Genomic DNA, 22,219 nt, shown 5'->3' on the forward strand with positions numbered 1-22,219 from the left:
AGGTGCTGCCAATGGGTCAATTGAAGAGGCCACAGAGGAGATGGAGTCCCTAGCAAGAGGGAATACAAAGAAGCCAGATGGAGCCATTATTGTGGAAAGCCCAGAAGGAAGGGCCATGGGTCATCATGCAAAAAGGAGCATGGAGAGACCCCAGTGAGAGGAGCTACTGAGGAGCCAATGAGTGGCACTGCAATGGAATTGCCAGAGTGTGCTGATCATGGCAGTGCAGAAGAGGCACAAGTCACTACAGAAATGAGTGAAGATTATTCATTGCACATCCCACAGTCAATCCTAGGAATTCCTCGAGAGTGGAAGTAGAACCCGGAGCTACGGTGGTCTCAGATAAAGGACTGTGGGAGTTTATTGGGCGGTGGTACTAACAATGTCATCTGGGGTAATCCTAAGGTGTGGGGTGAGTCTAACCCTAGATCCCCATCCCCAAGCCTAGCTGGTGGGAGGCCAGATGAAGGGAAGTGGGGTGTGTGATACTTCACTGGATGGGATCCAGGGGGAAGAAGTGATGCTTGGACCAACGGGTTCAAGCTGGGGGGTGTATGTGACAGAATGACCCTGTTTTCCCCCTTTAAACCTGTGGGGGATGAGGCATAGTGCCTGGTCCACCTTTAATCCCACAGAAGGAGAGAGTTCTGTGGACAGGATCCTGTTGGGACAGGAAGAGTCCTGAGGGTGGGATCAGCTGGGAAGCATAAGCGTGTAAGCACAGCTAGGTTCAGGAGGCCCCCGAGTCTCCAGGAGAGGCAGCTCCTGTAAATCTATCCTGACCAAACCAGAGGGAGTGAGAATAGACTATCCAGAGGGAAGGCAGTCTACAAACCTTGGGGTAAATATTCAGCCACTGAGCGGTCAATGGGGAGGGAGCGAGGAACCGCTGCCAGCACTTCCAGCATTGCTCTGACAGTGGCAGCGCTTAGAAGTAGAGATGTGCTTGAGGTAAAAATTTTGTGTCGGGCTTCATTTCGGGGTCCCCCCCCCATGGGAATTTCATTTTTCCCACGGTTCGGGTTTTTTTTTGGGGGGGCCCCGATTTTCGGGTTAGTGCGCACTAACGTGAGTTAGTGCGCACTAACTCAAAAATGAATTTTTTCTGAAATTTCGGAAAAAATTCAATTGTTTTTCAGCTCTCCCGAACCATTCCGAATTAGGCAATTTCGTTGACATTGCCTAATTCTGGAAAAACGATTGCACATCCCTACTTAGAAGTGTAAAGTTCAGCATAAGTAGTGGGTTATGGTTTATGAACCCTCCTGTAGTGGTGCTATGGGAAGCTCCTTACCTCTTCCTGGAGGCCACTCCAAAGCCGGGGTCTCGCCTACGAACTATCCAGGATTTGCTCCAGGGCCTGGGAGGCCTCAATGTTCTTGGGGCCTACCTGAGGCTTGCTTGTGTCTGCATGGACTTCCTGGTTTGGGCCACGCCCTTCTTCTAGGGGCCGGCCCGCAGCACTCCTCCTTAGTTATAGGGCCAGCTAGGTGTGGGCCTTCCAAACTCCTCCCAGGGAGTCGCCTGTCTGCAGCCCTATAAAAGGCCTTCAACTTTCAGTCAGCCTTGCCTTGCATTGGAGTTACTTCGTCTCTGGAAGCTCCTGCTGTCCAGCGCTCCGACAGGCCTTTGTCTTCTTCGTGGTGCTCCTCGTCTCGTCTGTGTCTTGAATCATGTCTTCATTGCCTGAGGTCCCCGTCTAGGTGTCCTGGTGTTTCAGCTCCTGATGTCTCGCTTCCTGATGTCCTAGCCCTCCTTGGTGTTCGTGCTTGCTCCGGAGCCTTCTGTTCTGCCGGCCGTGGATCTCCGGGTGATGCAGCTTCGTCATGGGAGATGCCGGCAGTGGACTGGTGTCCTGTGCTCCTGAGCCGTCTTGTCCTGCCAGCCCTTGTGGAGCTCCGGATGACTTCTGGCTCCGTCGTCGAAGTTCTGCCTCAGCTGGATTCTTCCCTGCGCTCGTCCCACTCTCCGCGTGGTCCGTGACCAGTCTCCTTAGGCTGTGTAGGGCACGCAGTGGGACAGGGTGGTCCGCGACCAGCCCATTGGGTCCGCCCGTGAAGGTGGGCTGTGTAGGGCGCCCTGAGAGACAGTGCCAAGGTCTTCCTTCCCAGTTTCTTGTCTTGTCTGGACTTCGTCAAGTTCCCCACCTCTGATGCCATTGCATCCGCCCTAGTGTCATGTCTTCGTGTCAAGGCCTTCGTCTGCCCTCATCCTCAGGCCGGCCTGCTGCTCCATGCCGATTAAGCGGCAGGTCTGAAAGGGCTCGGAACAGTCGGAGGACCGTTTCCCTACCACCATCATCTGTTGTGTGCTCTGGGAGCTTGCAGACCTGGCAGAGGGTAAGACCGTGTTTTTCCATACTGGGACACGTCGCCAACCCTCGTTTCGATCCTGGATCTGTCTGGGGTTGGGCTGAGGCCCAAGGGCACATTGAACACCCCCCCCCCCCCCCCCCCCCCCCCCCCGTTTTTAACATTATGCAGCCACACTGCTCAGAAGCAGTTCTAAAATTATCCTGCTAACCTAGCTCGATATACCCGATTTTTGGCTAGGTTAGCCGGATATCTCTGTCCCTCACTGGAAAGACCCCAAAATGCCCCTTATTTATCTATCTAAATAACTACTTATCCGGCTATAATTTAGACAGATAAGTGGCTGAATATGCCACATTTTCTATTTAGATGTATAATTTTTGAGTTATCCGTCTAAATGGCTTTTGAATATGGATGCAGAGTTTTACCCAGGGGAAAGGATGGGTGGTTTCCACACAGCCTATTTACCCATGTAAATGTCTTTTAAAAATTGCCCTCCGAATGGTTAAGGGGGCTCATACTGTATTGTTAATCTTTTTTTGTAAATGTTTGCTAGTACCACTGTGGATCCATAAAGTCAAGAGGCTGCCAATGAAGAGTGGGTGACTCGCCAGAATGACGGCTACTGCCTGGAGTCAATACCCTTATTCAATAAACATACACAGGCTTACTGTGACTCCAAAATCGCTCTAAGCTTCAACAGCAAGAGGAAATGTGGAAAAAAGGATTCACACTCACAAAGAGGGGAGTAGCTGGCTTGTTACGGCGGTTACTACCCCAAATCAAATAAGCCTGATACTTCACTTTCAATGCATATACAGCATAGTTCTCTGATTCAACGGCAGGGGAGAAGAAAAACTGATACTTCACACATCCAGAAAAGAGGGTTCGCACTCGCAAAGCAGGGAGTAGCTGGCTTGTTACGGCGGTTACTACCCCAAACCAAATGTGCCTGATACTTCACTTTCGATGCATATCCAGCATAGCTCTCTGCTTCAACGGCATGGGAGAAGAAAATCAACCAATAAGGGCTGTATAACAGTCTGGGTAAAACAAATAAACATGGGTGCAGATTGCTTATTGCGGCGGCTTCTACCCCTAACTAATCAAGCTAGATATTTCACTTGGATGCAGCTCCATCACTGCTCTCTACATTAAAGGTGGGGGTGGAAGGGAAATAGAACCAAGAGCTAAGAGAAACAGATAAGTATGAGAGAGAAAATTTGCGGGGCAGACTAGATGGGCCATTTGGTCTCCTTCTGCCGTCATTTCTATGTTTCTATGTTTCTATGTTTCTATTAAGAAGGTCTCTCTACAATTCTCAACTGACCCAAGCAAGGATTGTCATTGGGGTGCTGTTTTTTTCCTTCCAGCTGCTGGCCTACTCAGCATTGGCTCGGAGGAGCTCCAGGAAGCTTTGACATCCCACTGTGTGGTGACACGAGGAGAGACGATTATCCGGACCAACACTGTGGACAAAGCAGCAGATGTCCGAGATGCCATGTCCAAAGCACTCTACGGTCGACTCTTCAGCTGGATCGTAAATCGTATTAATACCTTGCTTCAGCCGGATAAAAATATATGGCAAGTAATGAATACAATAATTGTATTATGCATGAAGTCAAAGCGTAGTTAAAGAGGCTAGACCCAGGTCACAAAAGCCTTTCTGAAAGGCACAGGATGGGAGAAATCTATATAAATCAGCCTCATAGGGCACCATATTTTAATGGTATAATTACCTTGCAGAAGTCACCAATTAATCTTTATGATTGTATCCTTATGCTTCTTAGGGGTCTACAATTTTGATAGCTAATAATATAGCCTTAGAGGTACAGTACATTATAATAACACAACACAGCTAGGGAAATCAAAGCTGAAGTATTTAAGTACCATTGAATGGGTTAGCAATTCCTTTTATTCTTCCATAGATTCTCTTACAATCTTGACGTTGCTTTGAAATTGCTAATAGTGTTAGGATCTTATTTTTAATCCAGTGCATTAAAGGTCAAATTGATAAAGTAACTTATAAATAGTCAAAGCACACCCGTGGAACTAAGTCACGATGTAAAAGCGAAACTTTTGGATTTGCATGTGTGAATCTGCTCTGTCAGTTCCAGTTCACGTCATTATTGTCAAGGCCCCTGATCTCCTGCGATTCTGTGGCAAAAGCCGCAAAATCCAGCCCTTACTGCGGAATTGTGCAGGTGCCTGCAGAGCTGCGTTGGAGTGTAGGGGCTGAATGGGCCCAAGTCAAGTTGAGCAGGATACACAAGTAGGAATTGCACTTCCTCTGCACCCATACCCGTATTTGGCCAGAAGGAAGAAGGGAAAAGTGATGATGCCTTGGACCATGTCCTGCTCTTCTGCCTCTTGGGGCTCATCCGACACTTTGAACAGCGCAGTAGTGATGTGCACTCATTTAAAACTACAGTGGAAACCACCAATGATGTTTTCTATTTCATTTTGTGTCTGGATTTTCCCATGTCATTGGTAGAGATGCAGAGGGAGCAGGCATGCTGGGCCAGTACTGTGAGCATGTTTAAAACTCCAGGGGTTGGCATTAAACGCATGATGATCTCTTCTCTTGAGATCCGCAGGAAGGCACAAAGTGCCAGCCCTCGAGTTTTAAACATGCCCTTGATGCAGGCAGGGGTGAATGGAGAAGTCCTGAGCTATTGGTAGAGCCCAGCCCAGCTGCCGAAAAGTGAAGGCGTCCCCTTAGCCCACTTACCAGCAGCAAGAGAGCCAGGGTTCAAGAGCAGCTGCAGGTAGAGGGTCCAGAGAAGGGAATCTATGCTGACTGAGGTGTGTGTGTGTGTGTGTGTGTGGTGGGGGGGCATTTGTGCTTATAGTTTCTATACAAGCAATAGAGCCTCAGAGGCTCCATTGACTACAATAGGAATGAACAACAGAAACAAAAATGTAATGCAGACGACAATTAAAAAAAAAAAAACATTTTAAAAACGAAAATAAACCCTGTAAACTAAACAAATGTTTTTTCCTACATACCCCTACTGCACAACACTAGGAGTATTTGTGTGAATGTGCATGTGAGAGTGAGAGTGAGAGAGAGAGATTGTGCACCAGGTAGAGAGGGGGAGTAACAGGAAACCTTTCTCTGTCTTCTTCACTCGGTCCTGGATATTTCTTCCTCTGTCCTTTCTCTCTCTCTCTCTTCCTCCAGCAAAAAAGGGCCGGAGATGTGGTTTAAATATGATATTGCCCTATGCACGGGTAAGTAAAATGGGACTCTTTCACAGGCCAGGCCCCATGAATCAGTAACGGTGCTGCTGAGTTCCATTCTGGGTCACTCTGTGTCTATGGGGAAAAAAGCAGAGTACATCTGGTCTTCTGTTACTTCCTTACCAGTCTGATTTCCCTTCCCTTCTTACAGAATGACAAGGAAGTTATTCAGCAGTTCTACAGATTATTTTCTTTTTGTTTTTAGGTTTAATTCATGATGGCTCATATCTATTTAAGAAGTATTTATCTGAGTCTTTTGATGTTTTGAAATCGAAGTTTTTAATTTATTCTCTAGCTTATGTTTTTGCTTTCATCTGCTATAGCAATACTGAAAGTGGAATGAATGTGGGGATCCTGGATATCTTTGGATTTGAGAACTTCAAGAGAAATTCTTTTGAGCAACTCTGCATTAACATTGCCAATGAACAAATCCAGTTCTATTTCAACCAACACATTTTTGCTCTTGAGCAGGTAAAAGGTACTTTTTACTTTAGGACATTAAATTTAACCTCCCACGTCAACATACAATTTCTAAGCACTGACCTGATGGTGAGAACGGTCATTCAAAACTGAACGGCTACATTTAAATGGACTTCTTTTCTCTGCCCTTTAACCTCCATATAGGGTAACTCTGACTTACCCAAAGTTATTTGCTGCTGCTGCCTTTAGACTCTGGAATAGAGCTAGTATCACTAGAGCAGGTTAGTTACTTCAGGAGGATCTTTCTGAAAATGACAATGTCTGACATTCCGATATTCAGATATCTGCAGTTGAAAGGCCTAATGTCCAAATCTCCATACAGAGTGTTTCACAGGCAAAGTAAGGAGCTAATACCTCAATTATGAGGGCAATAACTACCGTACCTGAGTTATGACTCACCTTGAACTCAGATTTGGAAAAGGCGAGTAATTGCATCTAAAAATAAAATAAATACTCAAAACAATTTCCATGGATAAAAATGCATTCTAATTGTGGAAGTGGGGGCTTTGAATATTGCTCAGCCCGTCAGTGGATAAAACACAAACTTTGTTAAACTACAAGGATAATTTTACCCGCGGAGTGAAGAAGCAGACTGGGGAGCAGAGAAGAACTAAGCTTGTAAATTTGATTATTTAAACCTATCCATGTAGTTTCTGATGAAAAAAAAAAAAAGACATGCAGAGAAATCAGTCGCTTTCTCTGCAGTTAATCTTTCCGGAGGCAGGTATTTGCGACCTATATGGGTGCTGGGCTCGATGGGCCTTGGTTTGACCCAGCACAACAGTTCTTATGTTCCTATGTTCCAAAGCATGTGTGGGCTTTTGGTTTGATTACTGGTGGAAAACCCGCAGGTAAAAGTGCTCATGGAGTTTGCACCAAGGCAGGCAGTTTTGATTATTGCTCCCTTCGTGCTTTGCTAAAGTTGCATTCTATGCCTAAGACAATAATATTTAGAAAAGCCTTGAAAGGAGACTGAAGTTGTGAAATATATGTCCAAGAGTAGAGGGGAATTTTCAAAAATCTGTGCAAGAGGAATTCCATTGATGGAAATATGCAAGACTAGTGGTTATAAGCTGGTTTGTAGGTGGTATTAATCTATCCCGGTAAAACTTTAAAAAATGACTATTAAAGATTCTGATTCCTGCTGGAGAAATTGTGAAGAAAAGGAACATTTTTTTCATCATTGGTGGTACTGTCTTATAATTCAAATTTACTTGTCAGACGTTTTGTCATTACTATCAATCCCAGCTGATCTGATGCTGGAGGGAAAGGTTCTGTTCAGATCTAAGGGCTTGATTTACTAAGACTTTTCTCCCATTCAGTATGTATGGAAAAAATACTTAGTAGATGAGGCCCTAAGAAAGGTATTCCATGTTAGTGGTGGCACAAAAACTTATTGCAATTAATTGTAATAATCCTTCTAAAATGAACACAAATTTTAAAACACCACCACTAATACACAAACAATCAATTAGAGATGTGCAGTGAGTGCCCGATCGTTTTCGGATTCGTGATCTGCATTTTTTTTTCATCAAAAATTGTTTTTCGGCTTAGTGTGCGCTAACAAAAAAACGTTATTTTTTGTTACTTTTTGTTATTTTTGTTAGTGCGCACTAACAGGAGTTAGCACTAACCCCCATTAGCGCGCACTAAGCCAAAAAACGATTTTTGAACAAATTCAGGGGAAATGCAATTGTTTATTGATTTTACCAATATATGATGAATTAAGAAATATCGTACGATATTTTAATTCGTCATAAAAATGATTCACATCCCTATTGTGGATTCAAGAGTGTAACAGTGACAATTGAATGGATTTTTGGGTTTTTTTTATTTTTGTTCATTTTTTATATGCACAATGGCTTTTCCTCCTTGTTAGGATACATTTAGCTATTCACATGACTATCTGACCAATCTGCTAAAAGGTATCTCATTATTTGAGAATGATATCAATTATCAAGTTTCAATAAAGTGGATTGAGGTCTTGCATTAAGTAAGAAGCTAGTTTAAGCTAAATTGCACCATATCACTCTTATCGAGTATGGCAAAGAGCGGAGAACACCCTGGGGTTTGCGAATATATATGAGTAGGAAAATAGGAAAAGATATTTTTGGATGCTTTTGTGATATGAAGATTTTTAAAAAATAAAATAGTGAACTGGGCTTTAGGTTTTCTGTGAAAGGGTAATTTATCCTGAAAGATAAATCTCTACCGCTATTTATGAACGCCCACTCTGACGTTTTACTTTAAACTCCATTCAATAGGATTTGTGTGCTCCTATCACTGTTGCACTCTTCAATCCATGGTGTGATTATTTATTAATGTGATGGCCCGACATCGCGCCTGTCAGCAGGTCTTTAGGCCTTTGTCAATGATATCGGGCCAGAGCAGTAGCAGGCTGGAGACCATGAAGTCATGTTAAGGTAGGTCGGCCAGAAAAAAGGGGGAGATGGAACGGATCTTGCTCACGCATTGGGCAGACTGCTCAGGATGTTGGCACGATGTTCCTGCTCTCCCTCTTCGCCCAGGTCCATCTGGTGCGAGATGGGGGCCTTTAGAGGCTCTGAAAAGGCAGAGTAAAATGTGAGCCGAGTCTGAATTCCACATAGGATCTCTCACTGGAGCTCTAATGGGAGAGTCCCCTTCCAGGAGGAGATGATGAAGAAAAATGATGACAATTCATAAGGAGGTGGATAAATACAAGGATGCCTAGTGAAAAGAGGATGGAAATGAAGCCCTGGGTTAATCTGTGTTAACTTTTATATAAGTTGGGCACCTTTTTTCAGTGAAACTTAGAATCCTGAGGGGCAAATCTTTAAACTTACATGAGGGCGCAGATTTGTTCACTCAATCTGGCGCGAACAAATACTGCAGTATGATATGGAAAAGAGCATTTGGCTACCGCGCGCATATTATAAAATCCAGAGTCGGCGCGCACAGGGGGGTGCACAATTGTGCAACCTGCGCGCGCCGAGTCGAGCAGCCTGCCTCTGGTCGGAGCGGCCTTGGAGAGAACTTTTTTTTTGGTCCCCCCCACCTTTCCCTCCCTTCCCCTATCTAACCCACCCCCCCAGCCCTAACTAAATCCCCCCCCCCTACCTTATTTCGTGGAGTTACACCCTCCTCTTATGCGTGTAGCCCTTTGAAAATCTGTCCCTATGTTTTTAGATGAAAATACATATAAAGTTGAGTCCCAAATTTAGGCCTGCAATTCATTTGCCTTAGATGTAGGTTAATTGCATAATTTCTATGCTAAGCACCTAACTTTGTTTCCCCACCATAACTCTGTCCCTGTAGCCACCCAATTTTTGACTCCTAAATTTAGATACTCAGCCCTACTAAATTTTCAAAAAGGCCAATTTATGAGCATAACTCCACATGTTAGGAGCCTAAACCCTTTGAAAAGTAGTCTCTTTATTCAGGTTGAAAAACTTCAGCTGAACATTCCATAGTCTTATAGGTTTTGCTGTAGATTGATTACTAGGTACTTATAGCTCGTGGATGACTAAATCATAAGGAAAGATGGTGGCTGCAGATACTTTGGAGCTCACAGTAAACAGTTTTCTTATCCTTAACTGGTTTGGTTTTGCTAGAATGGCCTTAGAAGATTTCATGTTTTATATCGACAAGATCACTTTGCCACTTTTTGTTCTGGAAAGGAAACTGCTGCAGGGAGGGAGAAAAAGGATTAAAAATTAAACTAAGTCTTCACAGGTTTTGACTGTGTCGCTACAGGTGCTAGTACGTATATGTTCTGCTTTTATTAGGACAATGCAAAAACTTTTCTTGACAGAGGTAAAGTTTTCAAATGCTAAATGAATTTACTACTGATGGTCAAGGATACTTAAAGGTCACTAATTATTTTGGCCCTTACCTATTTGAAAAAGCTTAATGAGCTTTGCATAACTTGAATATCGATAACATTTGCAGTTTTTAGCCTACAGATTGTAAACTGGTTACCTATGTGTAGAGGAAAGTCTTAAAATTCTTCCCAGTCAAATCAGTGAAGAAGCACAGCTGGCTAAAAATGTTGCTTTAGTAATGGTTCATTCATTCGTTCTCTTTTTATGCCTCTTCTTCCCACAGAGAGATAAGAAATGTTTTTGCTTTTTTTTTTTGAGGGGGAAGGGTGAAGCATACATAGGAGTCTGTTGAAAATTTGAAATATTAAAACTTTTAATTGCTGTGCTCTATAGACTGTTACACTTCTCCATCTGTTTGAATGTATTAAGAAGAGAAAGAAAAGTTATAAAAATGGATTGCTGAGGTCTGCCTTGCCCATCTGTTCCATTTACATTTCCTCTTCTGCATGTGGCAGTGATAACTATATGATAGCATTAGTGATCCATCCGATTCCATAAATACTGCAGTATGATATGGAAAAGAGCATTTGGCAGTCTGCAGTGTGTGTGCATCTGTGGCGATACAACAGCAAATGTGAGCCAGCTCAGTATTCTTTGTACCTCTGGCTTTGCTCACAGATGGAGTATCAGAATGAGGGAATTGATGCCGCCTTGGTGGAATATGAGGACAATCGACCTCTCCTAGATACTTTCCTGCAGAAACCAATGGGACTCCTCTCTCTTCTTGATGAGGAAAGTCGATTTCCACAAGCAACAGACCAGACCTTAGTTGGTAAGGGAATGTTTTCAACACTTAGAAAATGAATCTGTTATCCATTAATAAAGAAAACACCACAGCATGGAGGTGGAGAAAAAAACCCAACTCTCAAATAGTCAAATGAACGTGCAAAAGTAAGATGGCATACAACTTAATATCCAGGTAATAGTAGTAATGAAGAAAATTCATCCTCATAGTTCATATAAATCACCAAATTTATTTCATTAATGTATCATTCTGATAGATGGTTTCAAAAGGAGTGTTGCATGCAAGTCTATCCCCCAACACGTATATGTTTCACATAAAATGCTACGTTGGGATGGATAGAACACTACAAAGACAGAGAAACACAATAAATTATCTACAAAGTGAGAGAACCCCCAATAAGGTGCCCCAGAAAGAAATTAGAACCACATACCTCTTCAAAGTAGCTCATGTACTTAATCAACATGACAGAATGACACTTTAGGAAGGTTGCCTCTACCACAGATTATAAACACTTCAAAAAGGTGTGAGAACGGGTCACATGACCCAAACTGTCCAATCACCAGCTAGCTGCTCCCGACCAATCACAAGCATCACAATGGCAAGATTGACAGTGGATCAAACAAAACGGAGTCCATTCGATCTCCTGTTCAAGTCCATTCGGAAACAGTGTTTGTAAAGTGAACATTTAATTTCATTTATTATTTATATATTGCACTAACATGCTTCAAAAGGCAATCAAGGCAGTTTACAACATATAAAATACACCAAATAAAACATAAAGCAAGTTAAAAATAGAGCCCCTCCACCCTCAAAACTGTAATCCTAATACCACTTTACCATTCTCACTTAACTCCTGCACTGTATATCTCTATTTAAACAGCCATGTTTTCACCTTTTTTCTAAAAGATATGTAATCTTTTTCCTACTGTACCTTTTTAGGAGCTGAATCCCACAATTCTACCCCAATTAGAGAAAACTTCCTCCTACGGTTTTTCTTTTTTCCAAACTCTCGCCAAGAAGGCACTTGCATTTTCATCCCCTGACCGTAGTTTTCTCAAAGAAATCTACCAACTCAACAAAGTGCTCAAATATCCTGCACCCCTGCCATGTATTAAAATCTATTCGTACCTTCACAGGCAACCAGTGTAATTCAAGTAATAAGGGACCTGCACTAACCATCTTGGAGTATCCAAAAATTAGCCTAGCTGCCATACTCTGTGCTACTTGAAACTTATAAAGTAACTTTTCCGGTAATCCCACTAACATTGCATTGCAATAATTCAACAACGATGTGAAATAGGCCTGTAAAGTCTTTCAGAAAAATGCCTGCTCAAAACAAATAATAAAGGGCGTAGCTGACGCAATTTGAAAAATGCATGTTTAAAATATTTGAAAAATGACTTTCTAATGAGAAAATCCACCACTGTTCCTTTTGGTGCAACAAATTGTCAAAATCACCACCCCTTATTTGACAAGGCACCTGTTCAATTTTAAGAAATCATAGATCTTGTATCTCATGATTCTGCTCTTGCCAATGAGACACCAAGAGAGTCTCTATATGAGAATGACAAAGGCAGCTGCATTGTTCCAAGATACAGGATTTTAAGCCCCATATCATCTTACCGACATACAAATGCAGACGGGGGCATAAAATCATGTAAACAACACTCTTGGAGTTGCAGTTAGTCGAAAAATGTAGCTGATAGCGCTTGTGGCTCAGAGGGTGTTCAAAGAAAGTGAGTGAGAGAGACAGGGAACATGCCCGATAAGAACCACAGGGTTTGTGCCCATGAAAAGGAGTATCAGTACGGAGGGGGAGCAAAACAGATGAAATCAAATGATTCCTTAAATTTCAACCCCTCCTGAAAGCAAACCAGGGTTAAGTGGCAAAAACTGGGTGAGGGGAAAGCATACCCCGATGTTTCTTCATAACGGGACATAGTGGGCCAACACATCACGAGAAAGGTAAGACACAAGTTAGTTGTTCAGTGGAAGCTGTGGTAGATGGTAAAGACAACCATTCGCAGTGTGTAAAAAGTGCCTGCTCAAAAGCAGTCTTGATAACATGTCGGGGATAGCCTTTCAGTGAAAACTTGTTAGCCATGTCCTGTGCTTGCACAATAAAATCATGGCTACTTGGGCAAATTTAATGCAACCTCAAAAATCGATCAATTGGGATATTATCATGCAGTGTTCGCGGGTGATGACATTTTGTATGCTAACGATGTGTTCTTAGTGGTGTCTTTCCTGTAAATAGTAGTTTATTTATTTATTTATTTATTTATTTTTAATTTTTATAGACCGAAGTTCTTGTAGGAACTACAAATCAATCCGGTTTACATATAACTTTTAAATGCTCAAAAAGAGTAGGGGCTTTACATAGAACAATAAAACAAATAACAATAGAACAATAACAATAATGATGGAACAAATAGAATAGATAACCAATTAAACATAGTAATATAGTAATAAATATTATATAGAAAATAAATATAAAAGAGATAGAGTAAATGTAGTGTGAATACAGTATAAATACAAAAGATGAAAGAGCTCAAAATTAAGGTACCGTCTTGTATTCGCACCGTCATCCAAAAAAGACACCTGTGATCTATGAATATGATGAACAAAACTCAAACATGGATCACAGGTGTTCAACCAGGAACAAGTGGCTCTAACCAGGAGTATGTGGCTCTAATTTCTTTCTGGGGTACCTGTTTGGGGGTTCTTTCACTTTTATATAATTTATTGTATTTCTCTGTTTGTATTTGTAGTGTTCTATCCCTCCCAAAGCAGCATTTTGTGCAAAACACGTGTTGGGGGATAGACATATATGCAACACTCCGTTTGAAAGCTTTTATCAGAATGATACACTGTTGAAAAAAATTGGGTGATTTATATGAACTATGTGGATGAAGATTCTTCATTACTACTGTTACTTGGATGTTAAATTATATGCCATCTCACTTTTGCACATCCATCAATAAAGAGCCATAATCACTGGCCCCGGGGCCCTACAGCAGCTCAGGGGCAGATTCTGCACCCAGGGTTAGAAGATTCTACCTCCCACTTTTTTTGGATTCTGCAGCGATTCTGCAATCCATGTTATTAAAATTATATGTCTGTATATTCAAAAAAGTTAGCTTTTATTGAAAGCCCATCATTTTAAAACTGTACCTTTAAAATAAAATTCTCCAACTTATATATCAAACATTTCTTTCTCACATTCCTTTCCTCTTCTTTTTCTCCTTTACTTTACAGTCTGCTACTTTCTGCTACAGTCCTCCCTATCTGAAAGCAGCTCTTTACCTTTCAACTATTTAAGAACATAACATATTGCCAAACTGGGTCAGACCAAAGGTCCATCAAGCCCAACATCCTGTTTCCAACAGAGGCCAAACCAGGCCACAAGAACCTGGCAATTACCCAAACACTAAGAAGAGCCCATGCTACTGATGCAATTAATAGTAGTGACTATTTTTTAAGTCAACTTGATTAATAGCAAGTAATGGATGTCTCCTCCAAGATCTTATCCAAACCTTTTTAAACCCAGCTACACTAACTGCACTAACCCCATCCTCTGGCAACAAATTCCAGAGCTTAATTGTGCAGAGTGACAAAGAATTTTCTCCGATTAGTTTTAAATGTGCTACTTGCTAACGTCATGGATTGCCTCCTAGTCCTTCTATAATCCAAAAGAGTAAATAACTGATTCACATTTACCAGTTCTAGACCTCTCATGATTTTAAAGACTTTTATCATATCCTCCCTCAGCTGTCTCGTCTCCAAGCTGAACAGCCCTAACCTCTTTAGCCTTTCCTCATAGCAGAGCTGTTTAATCCCCTTTATCATTTTGGTCACCCTTCTCTGTACTGTCTCCAGTGCAACTATATCTTTTATGAGATGCGGAGACCAGAATTGCACACAGTATTCAAGGTGTGGTCTCACCATGGAGCGATACAGAGGCATTATGACATTTTCTGTTTTATTCACAATTCCCTTCCTAATAATCCCTAACATTGTTTGCTTTTTTAACTGTCGCAGCACACTGAGCCAATTATTTCAATGTATTATCCACTACGATGCCTAAATCTTTTTCCTTGGTAGTAGCTCCTAATATAGATCCTCACATCGTGTAACTACAGCATGGGTTATTTTTCCCTATATGCATCACCTTGCACTTGTCCACATTAAATTTCATCTGCCATTTGGATGCCCAATCTTCCAGTTTCGCAAGGTCCTCCTGCATTTTATCACAATCCACTTGTGATTTAACTACTCTGAATAATTTTGTATCATCTGAAAATTTGATTAATTCACTCGTCATATTCCTTTCCTGATCATTTATAAATATATTGAAAAGCACCAGTCCAAGTACAGATCTCTAAGGCACTCCACTGTTTACGCTTTTCCCACTGAGAAAATTAACCATTTAATGCTACTGTTTCCTGTCTTTTAATCAGTTTGTAATCCACGAAAGGACATCTCCTCTTATCCCATGACTTTGTAGTTTTCTTAGAAGCCTCTCATGAGGGACTTTGTAAAATGCCTTCTGAAAATCCAAGTATAATACATCTACCAGTTCACCTTTATCCACATATGCGGCAGCCAGAATACTGACAAACACGAGGAGAAGAGACCGCATTTCTCCCATCCTTAAAGATCTACACTGGCTGCCAATCCACTATAGAATCATTCATAAGTCCATTACCACCATCTATAAAGCCATCCATAACCATGCGCCACTCAACCTACAAATCTCATTCAGAAAACATACCTTCTCCAGACCCATTAGAGAAACTTACAGAGATTCACTACAGGTATCCCATGCCAAAATCTCGCATCATATAACATTTAGAGACCGGGCTTTCTCTACAGCAGGACAATCCCTATGGAACTCCATTCCACCGGATCTTCGTCAAGAACCGTGCCTTCTAACTTTCAGAAAAAGGCTTAAGACGTGGTTGTTTAAACAAGCCTTTCCAGACCCCAACTAAACCGCAATTCAACGACAACCATAATCAGACATGCCTAGAACATTGTAAATAACTGCTCTCGCTGTTAAATTCCTTTACACTTTTCTCCTAGTTTCTCTTAGTTTTGAACTCCCTTGTTTTATTGTAACTTCAGAGTTTTTCTATTCACTTGCTACAGTTTTTTAATTTATCTATATTTTACACCCCCTGTTAAATGTAAACCAGCATGATGTGATGCCTATCTTGAATGCGGTATAGAAAAGCGCTAAATAAATAAATAAATAAATATTTATTAACTCCTTCCAAAAAATGAAGCAGGTTTGTGAGTCAAGACTTCCCTTGGGTAAATCCATGCTGACTGTGCTCCATTAAACCATTTCTTTCTATAAGCTTTGAGATTTTGATCTTTAGAATAATTTCCACTATTTTACCCAGCATTGAAGTCAGGCTCACTCGTCTATTAGTTTACCAGATCACCCCTGGAGCCCTTTTTAAATATTGGGGTTACATTGGTCATCCTCCAGTCTTCAGGTACAAGTTACAAATATTTAGTAATAGATCTGAAATTTCATTTTTTAGTTCCTTCAGAACCCTGGTGTGCATACCATCCAGTCTAGGTGATTTGCTACTCTTTAGTTTGTCAATCTGGCCTACTACATCTTTCAGGTTCATAGTGATTTGCTTCAGTTCATCTGACTCATCACCCTTGAAAGCCATCTCTGGAACTGTTACGCCTGTCAGTCTCAGACGGTTGCGACCACTACTGCTTACTTCCTTCTTTGCTTCCCTGACCCCATGGGGTAGATTGGCAGCCTACGCTAGCTGCTGATGACCTGCCTACCACTCCCAGGCCTCCCGGGTTGGCTCAGACGTCGCCGACCACCATCTTGCCATTGGGTCCCTCTAGGCGCACGTGCACACGGGCCAGTCTTATCCACGTCATGGCGGGAACCTCGGGAGCATCCCCTCCAGATGACGTCATTATCCTCGGATATTTAAACTAACTGGCCTTGCCTAAAGAAGATTTGGCAAAGAGTCTCATCCTTGTTAATTCTGCCTCGCTTCCTGAGGACCCTGCGTTCCAGTTCCTGTTCCGACGTGGACATCTCAGGTACCCGCTCCTTGGGGGCCTCCCTCTCGTCCTGGCTATCCGCTCCTTGGAGGGTCTGATGCCTGGAACTCTGCCTGCCTCGTTTCCTGGGGCTTCTCTGCAACCAACACTGCTCTTTGTGAGGACTCCACCCTGCGGATCACGTTCTGCTCTACCAAGTGCCTCCCCGGTGTAGCCCGCGCTGCGGACCATTACCATCTCTACGGAGGACTCCTTCAGAGGTACCCGCTCTACGGATCCTTACCACTCTATCAAGGACCTCACAGTTGCACCCCGTCTTGTGGACAGCTACCAGCTCTACCGAGGACCCTCACCGGTGTCTCCCGCTCTGCGGGCCATTGCCACCTCCTCCAAGGGCCTCGACTGTGCACTTTGCTACTAAGTCCTAAGGTACTTCTCTCCACTACTCATATGATGCCATCTGGGAAGATGGTGGTTCCCCGACCTCTTCATAAGAAGATCCTCCAATAGGCTCATGATTCCTTGCTCTCTGGTCATCCCGGGCAAGAAAGAACGCTCACTACACTATGTGGAATCATGCCCCACTTGCACTCATCAAAAGCCGCTGACAGGCCATCCCTGGGGCCTCCTACAACCTCTCCCTGTACCTAGTGAGCCGTGGACATATATATCCACGGACTTTATTGTAGACCTACCTTCTTCCAGTGGCAACAATACCATTGGGTCACTGTAGACTGCTTTTCGAAGATGGCTCACTTTGTGGCGTTACCTGGCCTGCCTTCAGCTCCAGAGCTACCCAGACTATTCATCAGACACATCTTTCGTCTTCATGGACTCCCAAGGCACATCCTCTTGGATAGGGGCGTCCAATTTACGGCCAAGTTCTGGAGGTCGCTGTGTAAAAAATTTGACATTGCCCTGGACCTCAGAGGCTATTATTTGTCTGTCCATTGGCTCACAGGCCAATGGACAGACAAAAAGGACAAATCGTACCCTGAAGCAGTTCCTTCGAGCATCCACGTCGGAATGACTGGTCCGATTTATTGCTGTGGGCCGAGTTTGCCTTGAACTCCCATCAATCTGCGGCCACAGGATCTTCCCCCCTTCCAAGTTGTGTACAGACATCAGCCTTTGCCTCCTCTTCTGATTCCTCTGTCTGTACCCTTGCCAGCTCCACAAGCCTCCGTTCAAGAATTGCATCAACTCTGGGAGCATACTAAGCAATTGCTGAAACAAGCAGCTCTAAAATCTAAGAAGTTCTATGATGCCCATCATCAGGCAGCTCCTTAGCTGAACCCTGGTGACAAGGTGTGGCTCAGTACCCACTTTATTCATCTAAAATTGCCTTCAGCCCGCTTTGCTCCCAGATACATTGGGCCCTTTCCTGTATTTCACCGGCTGGGGCCGGTCACTTACAGCCTTCGTCTACCCTCTTCACTCAAAATCCATAACGCTTTTCACATCTCGCTGCTAAAACCAGTCATCCTATCAGAATTCTCTAAGAAACCTTCTTAACCTCAACCTCTAACTTCGGAGGATGATATCACCTGTCAGGTTGAGGACATCTTGGATGTAAGGAAGCACGCGAAGCATTGGGAATATCTGATTTTGTGGAAAGGATTTGGCCACGAAGAGAACAGCTGGGAGCCTGCTACTAACATCCTTGACAAGGAGTTGATCAGACAGTTCATGCTTCGCATCCTGGAAAAGCAAAACTCCCTGGGAGGGGCCCTAAGAAGGGGGGTAATGTTATGCCCGTCGGTCGCAGACGGGTGCAACCACTACTGCTCACCTCCTTCTTTGCTTCCCTGACTCCATGGGGTAGATTGGCAGCCTCCGCTAACTGCCAATGACCTGCCTACTGCTCCCAGGTCTCCCGGGTCGGCTCGGACGCCACCGACCGCCATCTTGCCATCAGGTCCCTCTAGGTGCGCGCGCACACGGGCCAGTCTTAACCATGTCATGGCGGGAACTTCGGGGGCATCCCCTCCAGATGATGTCATTCCCCTCGGATATTTAAACCAGCTGGCCCTGCCTAAAGACGATTTGGCAAAGAGTCTTATCCTTGTTAATTCCGCCTCGCTTCCTGCGAACCCTGCATTCCAGTTCCTGTTCCGACGTGGACGTCTCAGGTACCCACTTCTCAGGGGCCTCTCTCATCCTGGCTATCCGCTCCTTGGAGGGCCTGATGCCTGGAACTCTGCCTGCCCCATTTCCCGAGGCTTCCCTGGAACCAACACTGCTGTTCGTGAGTTCTCCGCCCTGCGGATCACTTTCTGCTCTACCAAGTGCTTCCCTGATGTACCCCACACTGCGGACCATTACCATCTCTACAGAGGACTCATTCAGAGGTACCCGCTCTATGGACCCTTACCTCTCTATCGAGGACCTCACAGGGCACTCCGCCTTGCAGACCGCTACCAGCTCTACCGAGGACCCTCACCGGTGTACCCTGCTCTGCGGGCCATTGCCACCTCCACCAAGGGCCTCGACCGCACACTTCACTCTGTGGACCACTGTCATCTCTACAGAGGACCCCACCAGCATACCCTGCTCCACAGGTCATTATCATCTCTACCCAGGACACTATTGGTGTACCCCGCTTTACGGGCCATTACCATCTCTACAGGAGACCTCTTCGGTGTACCCACTCCACGGACCTCTACCAACACTACGGAGGTATTCCCTCTGGGTACTTCCTATTCCATCGACCCTGTGTCTCTGGGTCTGTGTGACCTCCTCTCTGGCACCCCCCGCTCCACGGGTAGTGCTTCTATCTCATTAATAAAGACTCTCTATATTGTTTCTGTGTCTAACCCCAGCTGAGACCTAGCCTCCCAACAGTGAGGTTCATGGAGCTCTTCCCCGTGGGCGGTACCACCTCTCACTTCGGCCCAGGGTTCAATTATCAACTGATATTTACAGAATCCTAACAGGAACCAATATCTCCCCAACATTCTCATTAGTAAACACAGAAGCAAAACTTCATTTAGTCTTTCTGCAATGGTCTTATATTCCCTATGAGCCCCTTTAACTCCTTTGTCATCTAACAGTCCAACCAACTCTCTCACAGGTTTCTTGCTTTGGATATATTTTTAAAAGTTTTTATTATGAGTTTTTGCCTCTACAGCCAACTTAATTTCAAATTCTCTCTTAGCCTGCCTTATCAATGTTTTGTATTTAACTTGGCAATGCTTATGTTTTTTCCTATTTTCTTCAGATGGATCCTTCTTTCAGTTTTTGAAGGATTTTGTTTGGGTAAAATAGCCTCTTTCACCTCAGCTTTTAATCATGCCGGTAATCATGTTGCCTTCCTTACACCTTTCTTAATGTGGGAATACATATGGAATGTTCTTCTAAGATTGTATTTTTAAACAATGTCCACACTTGTACACTTTTAACCTTTGCAGCTGCATCTTTCAGTTTTTTTCTAGTTATTTTCCTCATTTTATCAAAGTTTCCCTTTTGAAAATTTAGTGTTAGAACTGTAGATTTGCATATTGTCCCCCTTCCAGTCTTTAGTTCAAATTTGGTCATGTTGTGATCACTATTGCCAAGTGGCCCCACCACCATTACCTCTCTCTCCAAATCCTGCATTCCACTAAGAATTAAATCTAAAATACCTCCCTCTATCTTTGGTTTCTGAACCAATTGCTCCATGAAGCAGTTGTTTATTCCATCCAGGAACTTTGTCTCTAGCATGTCCTGATGTTACATTTACCCAGTCAATATGATGGTAATTGAAATCTCCCATTATTACTGCACTACCAAGTTGATTAGCTTCCCTCATTTCTCTTAGCATTTCATCATCTGTTAAAATCAAGGAATATGATCTGGTGATTACAAGCAAAGAATACTTTTCATCATGATATAGATTTATAATTCAGTGAAATCGAGTTTTCAGTTTGAATTTATGAATTGAGAAATACACTTGTAAAAGATTGGGAATTTTAAAAAAGGGGCTGTAAAAAATTCAGTCTCATATATTCTTATTTAAGAAGGTATTTCTACATTGAAAGGATTATATATGTTATCTGGATTTAAATATTGAACGGATATCTGTTGTTTTTATTGGGATGCATGTGTGTGTGTGCTAGTTCAGTTTTTAGTGTTTGTATAGGTGAACATGTGAATGTATTCAATAAATATTACACATATTGTAAATGTATTGTCTCTCTATTTGTGTGGTAGAGTTAATGATCACTTTTTGGCCAGGTGAATGGTAGTATACTCCTATCACTATACTCTTACCCAACATACATGGGATTTCTACCCATATAGAGTCTACCGAGCATTTAGTCTCTTGTTTGATCTTTATCCTGTTGGACTGTAAACCCTCCCAGACATAAAGTGCCACACCCCCACCAAGTTGATCCTCCTTATCATTGTGATATAATTTGACCCTGATATAGCATTGTTCCATTGGTTATCTTCCTTCCACCGGGTCTCTGAGATGCTAATTATGTCTATTTCATCATTCACTGCTTTTCACTCTAACTCTACCATCTTACTTCTTAGACTTCTGGAATTGGCATACAGACATTTCAAAGTTCATTTTTTGTTTCTATTAACATCCTGCTTTTCAGTTGATAGGGATAATTTGGAATTCTTTAGTTCAGGTGATTCTTTACTTATAGGCACATGGACTATGTTTGCTTTTAATGGAACCTCTCTGTTGGGATGCCCTAACTCTCCTGTTTCATTAGTATCCTTCAAGGATACATTTCTCCGAACCATGCACTGCTGAGTGACTGTCAGCTTTCCTCCTTGTTCTTGTTTAATAAAAGCTGCTTTAACTACTTTTTAAAAGTTAGTGCCAGCAGCCTGGTTCCACTCTGGTTAAGGTGGAGCCCGTCCTTTTGGTAAAGTCTCCCCCTTCCCCAAAGGGTTGATCCAGTTCCTTACAAAACTGAATCCCTCTTCCCTGCACCATTGTCTGATCCTTGCATTGAGACTCCAGAACTCTGCCTGCATTTCAGAGAATTCCACCCTGGAGGTTCTGGATTTCAGCTTTCTATCTAAAATCCTAATTTTGGCTTCCAAAACCTCAAGTTTCCTACCCTTCCTTCCTCTCATGTTTCAATTCTTACCCTCTAATCTCATTCCTCCTACATCTAGTCCCTTCCCAAACTTTCTTCTTCCTTCTGCCCAGACTTTCAACCTCACTCCACTCATCCTTCCATTTCTTTCTAACCTTACAATGCTCTTTTCTTCCCTCTTCCTCTCTCACCCTTCCTTAACCTTTCTTTTGTCCTTTCATCTCTCCTCCCCATCCCTTTCATCCTACTCTTGCATATTACAAATGCCTTCCCGCTTCTCCTCTCTCACCTTCATTCCTCCTCTTACCTAATGTCACCTCCTTCACGCCTTCTCCCAATGCTGTGTGCCCCAATCCCCACTCTGCTGCTTCCAAACCCCTCCCCATATACACACTGCAGGGCTCAGTTTCCTGTGTGCTCCATGGTGCTGACATTAGCAGTTATTGTTGGTGCCATGTAGTGATGCAAAGATAAAGGCATCAAAGAACTGGC

The 22,219-nt window shown here is 43.1% G+C and overlaps 1 protein-coding gene across 1 annotated transcript in view; it reads left to right on the top strand.

The window, feature by feature from the left end:
• The window catches only part of MYO3B (myosin IIIB), a 424,126-nt gene that overhangs the window by 149,022 nt on the left and 252,885 nt on the right, over positions 1–22,219 (top strand). The window contains exons 13-15 of the mRNA XM_029607903.1: positions 3,686–3,896; positions 5,879–6,026; positions 10,517–10,670. Coding sequence (XP_029463763.1) covers positions 3,686–3,896; positions 5,879–6,026; positions 10,517–10,670 — 513 coding nt within the window. The remainder of the gene's footprint in view (positions 1–3,685; positions 3,897–5,878; positions 6,027–10,516; positions 10,671–22,219) is intronic.

This window comes from Rhinatrema bivittatum, chromosome 6 (assembly GCF_901001135.1).
Source record: "Rhinatrema bivittatum chromosome 6, aRhiBiv1.1, whole genome shotgun sequence".
In the NCBI taxonomy this organism is placed as follows: domain Eukaryota; kingdom Metazoa; phylum Chordata; class Amphibia; order Gymnophiona; family Rhinatrematidae; genus Rhinatrema; species Rhinatrema bivittatum.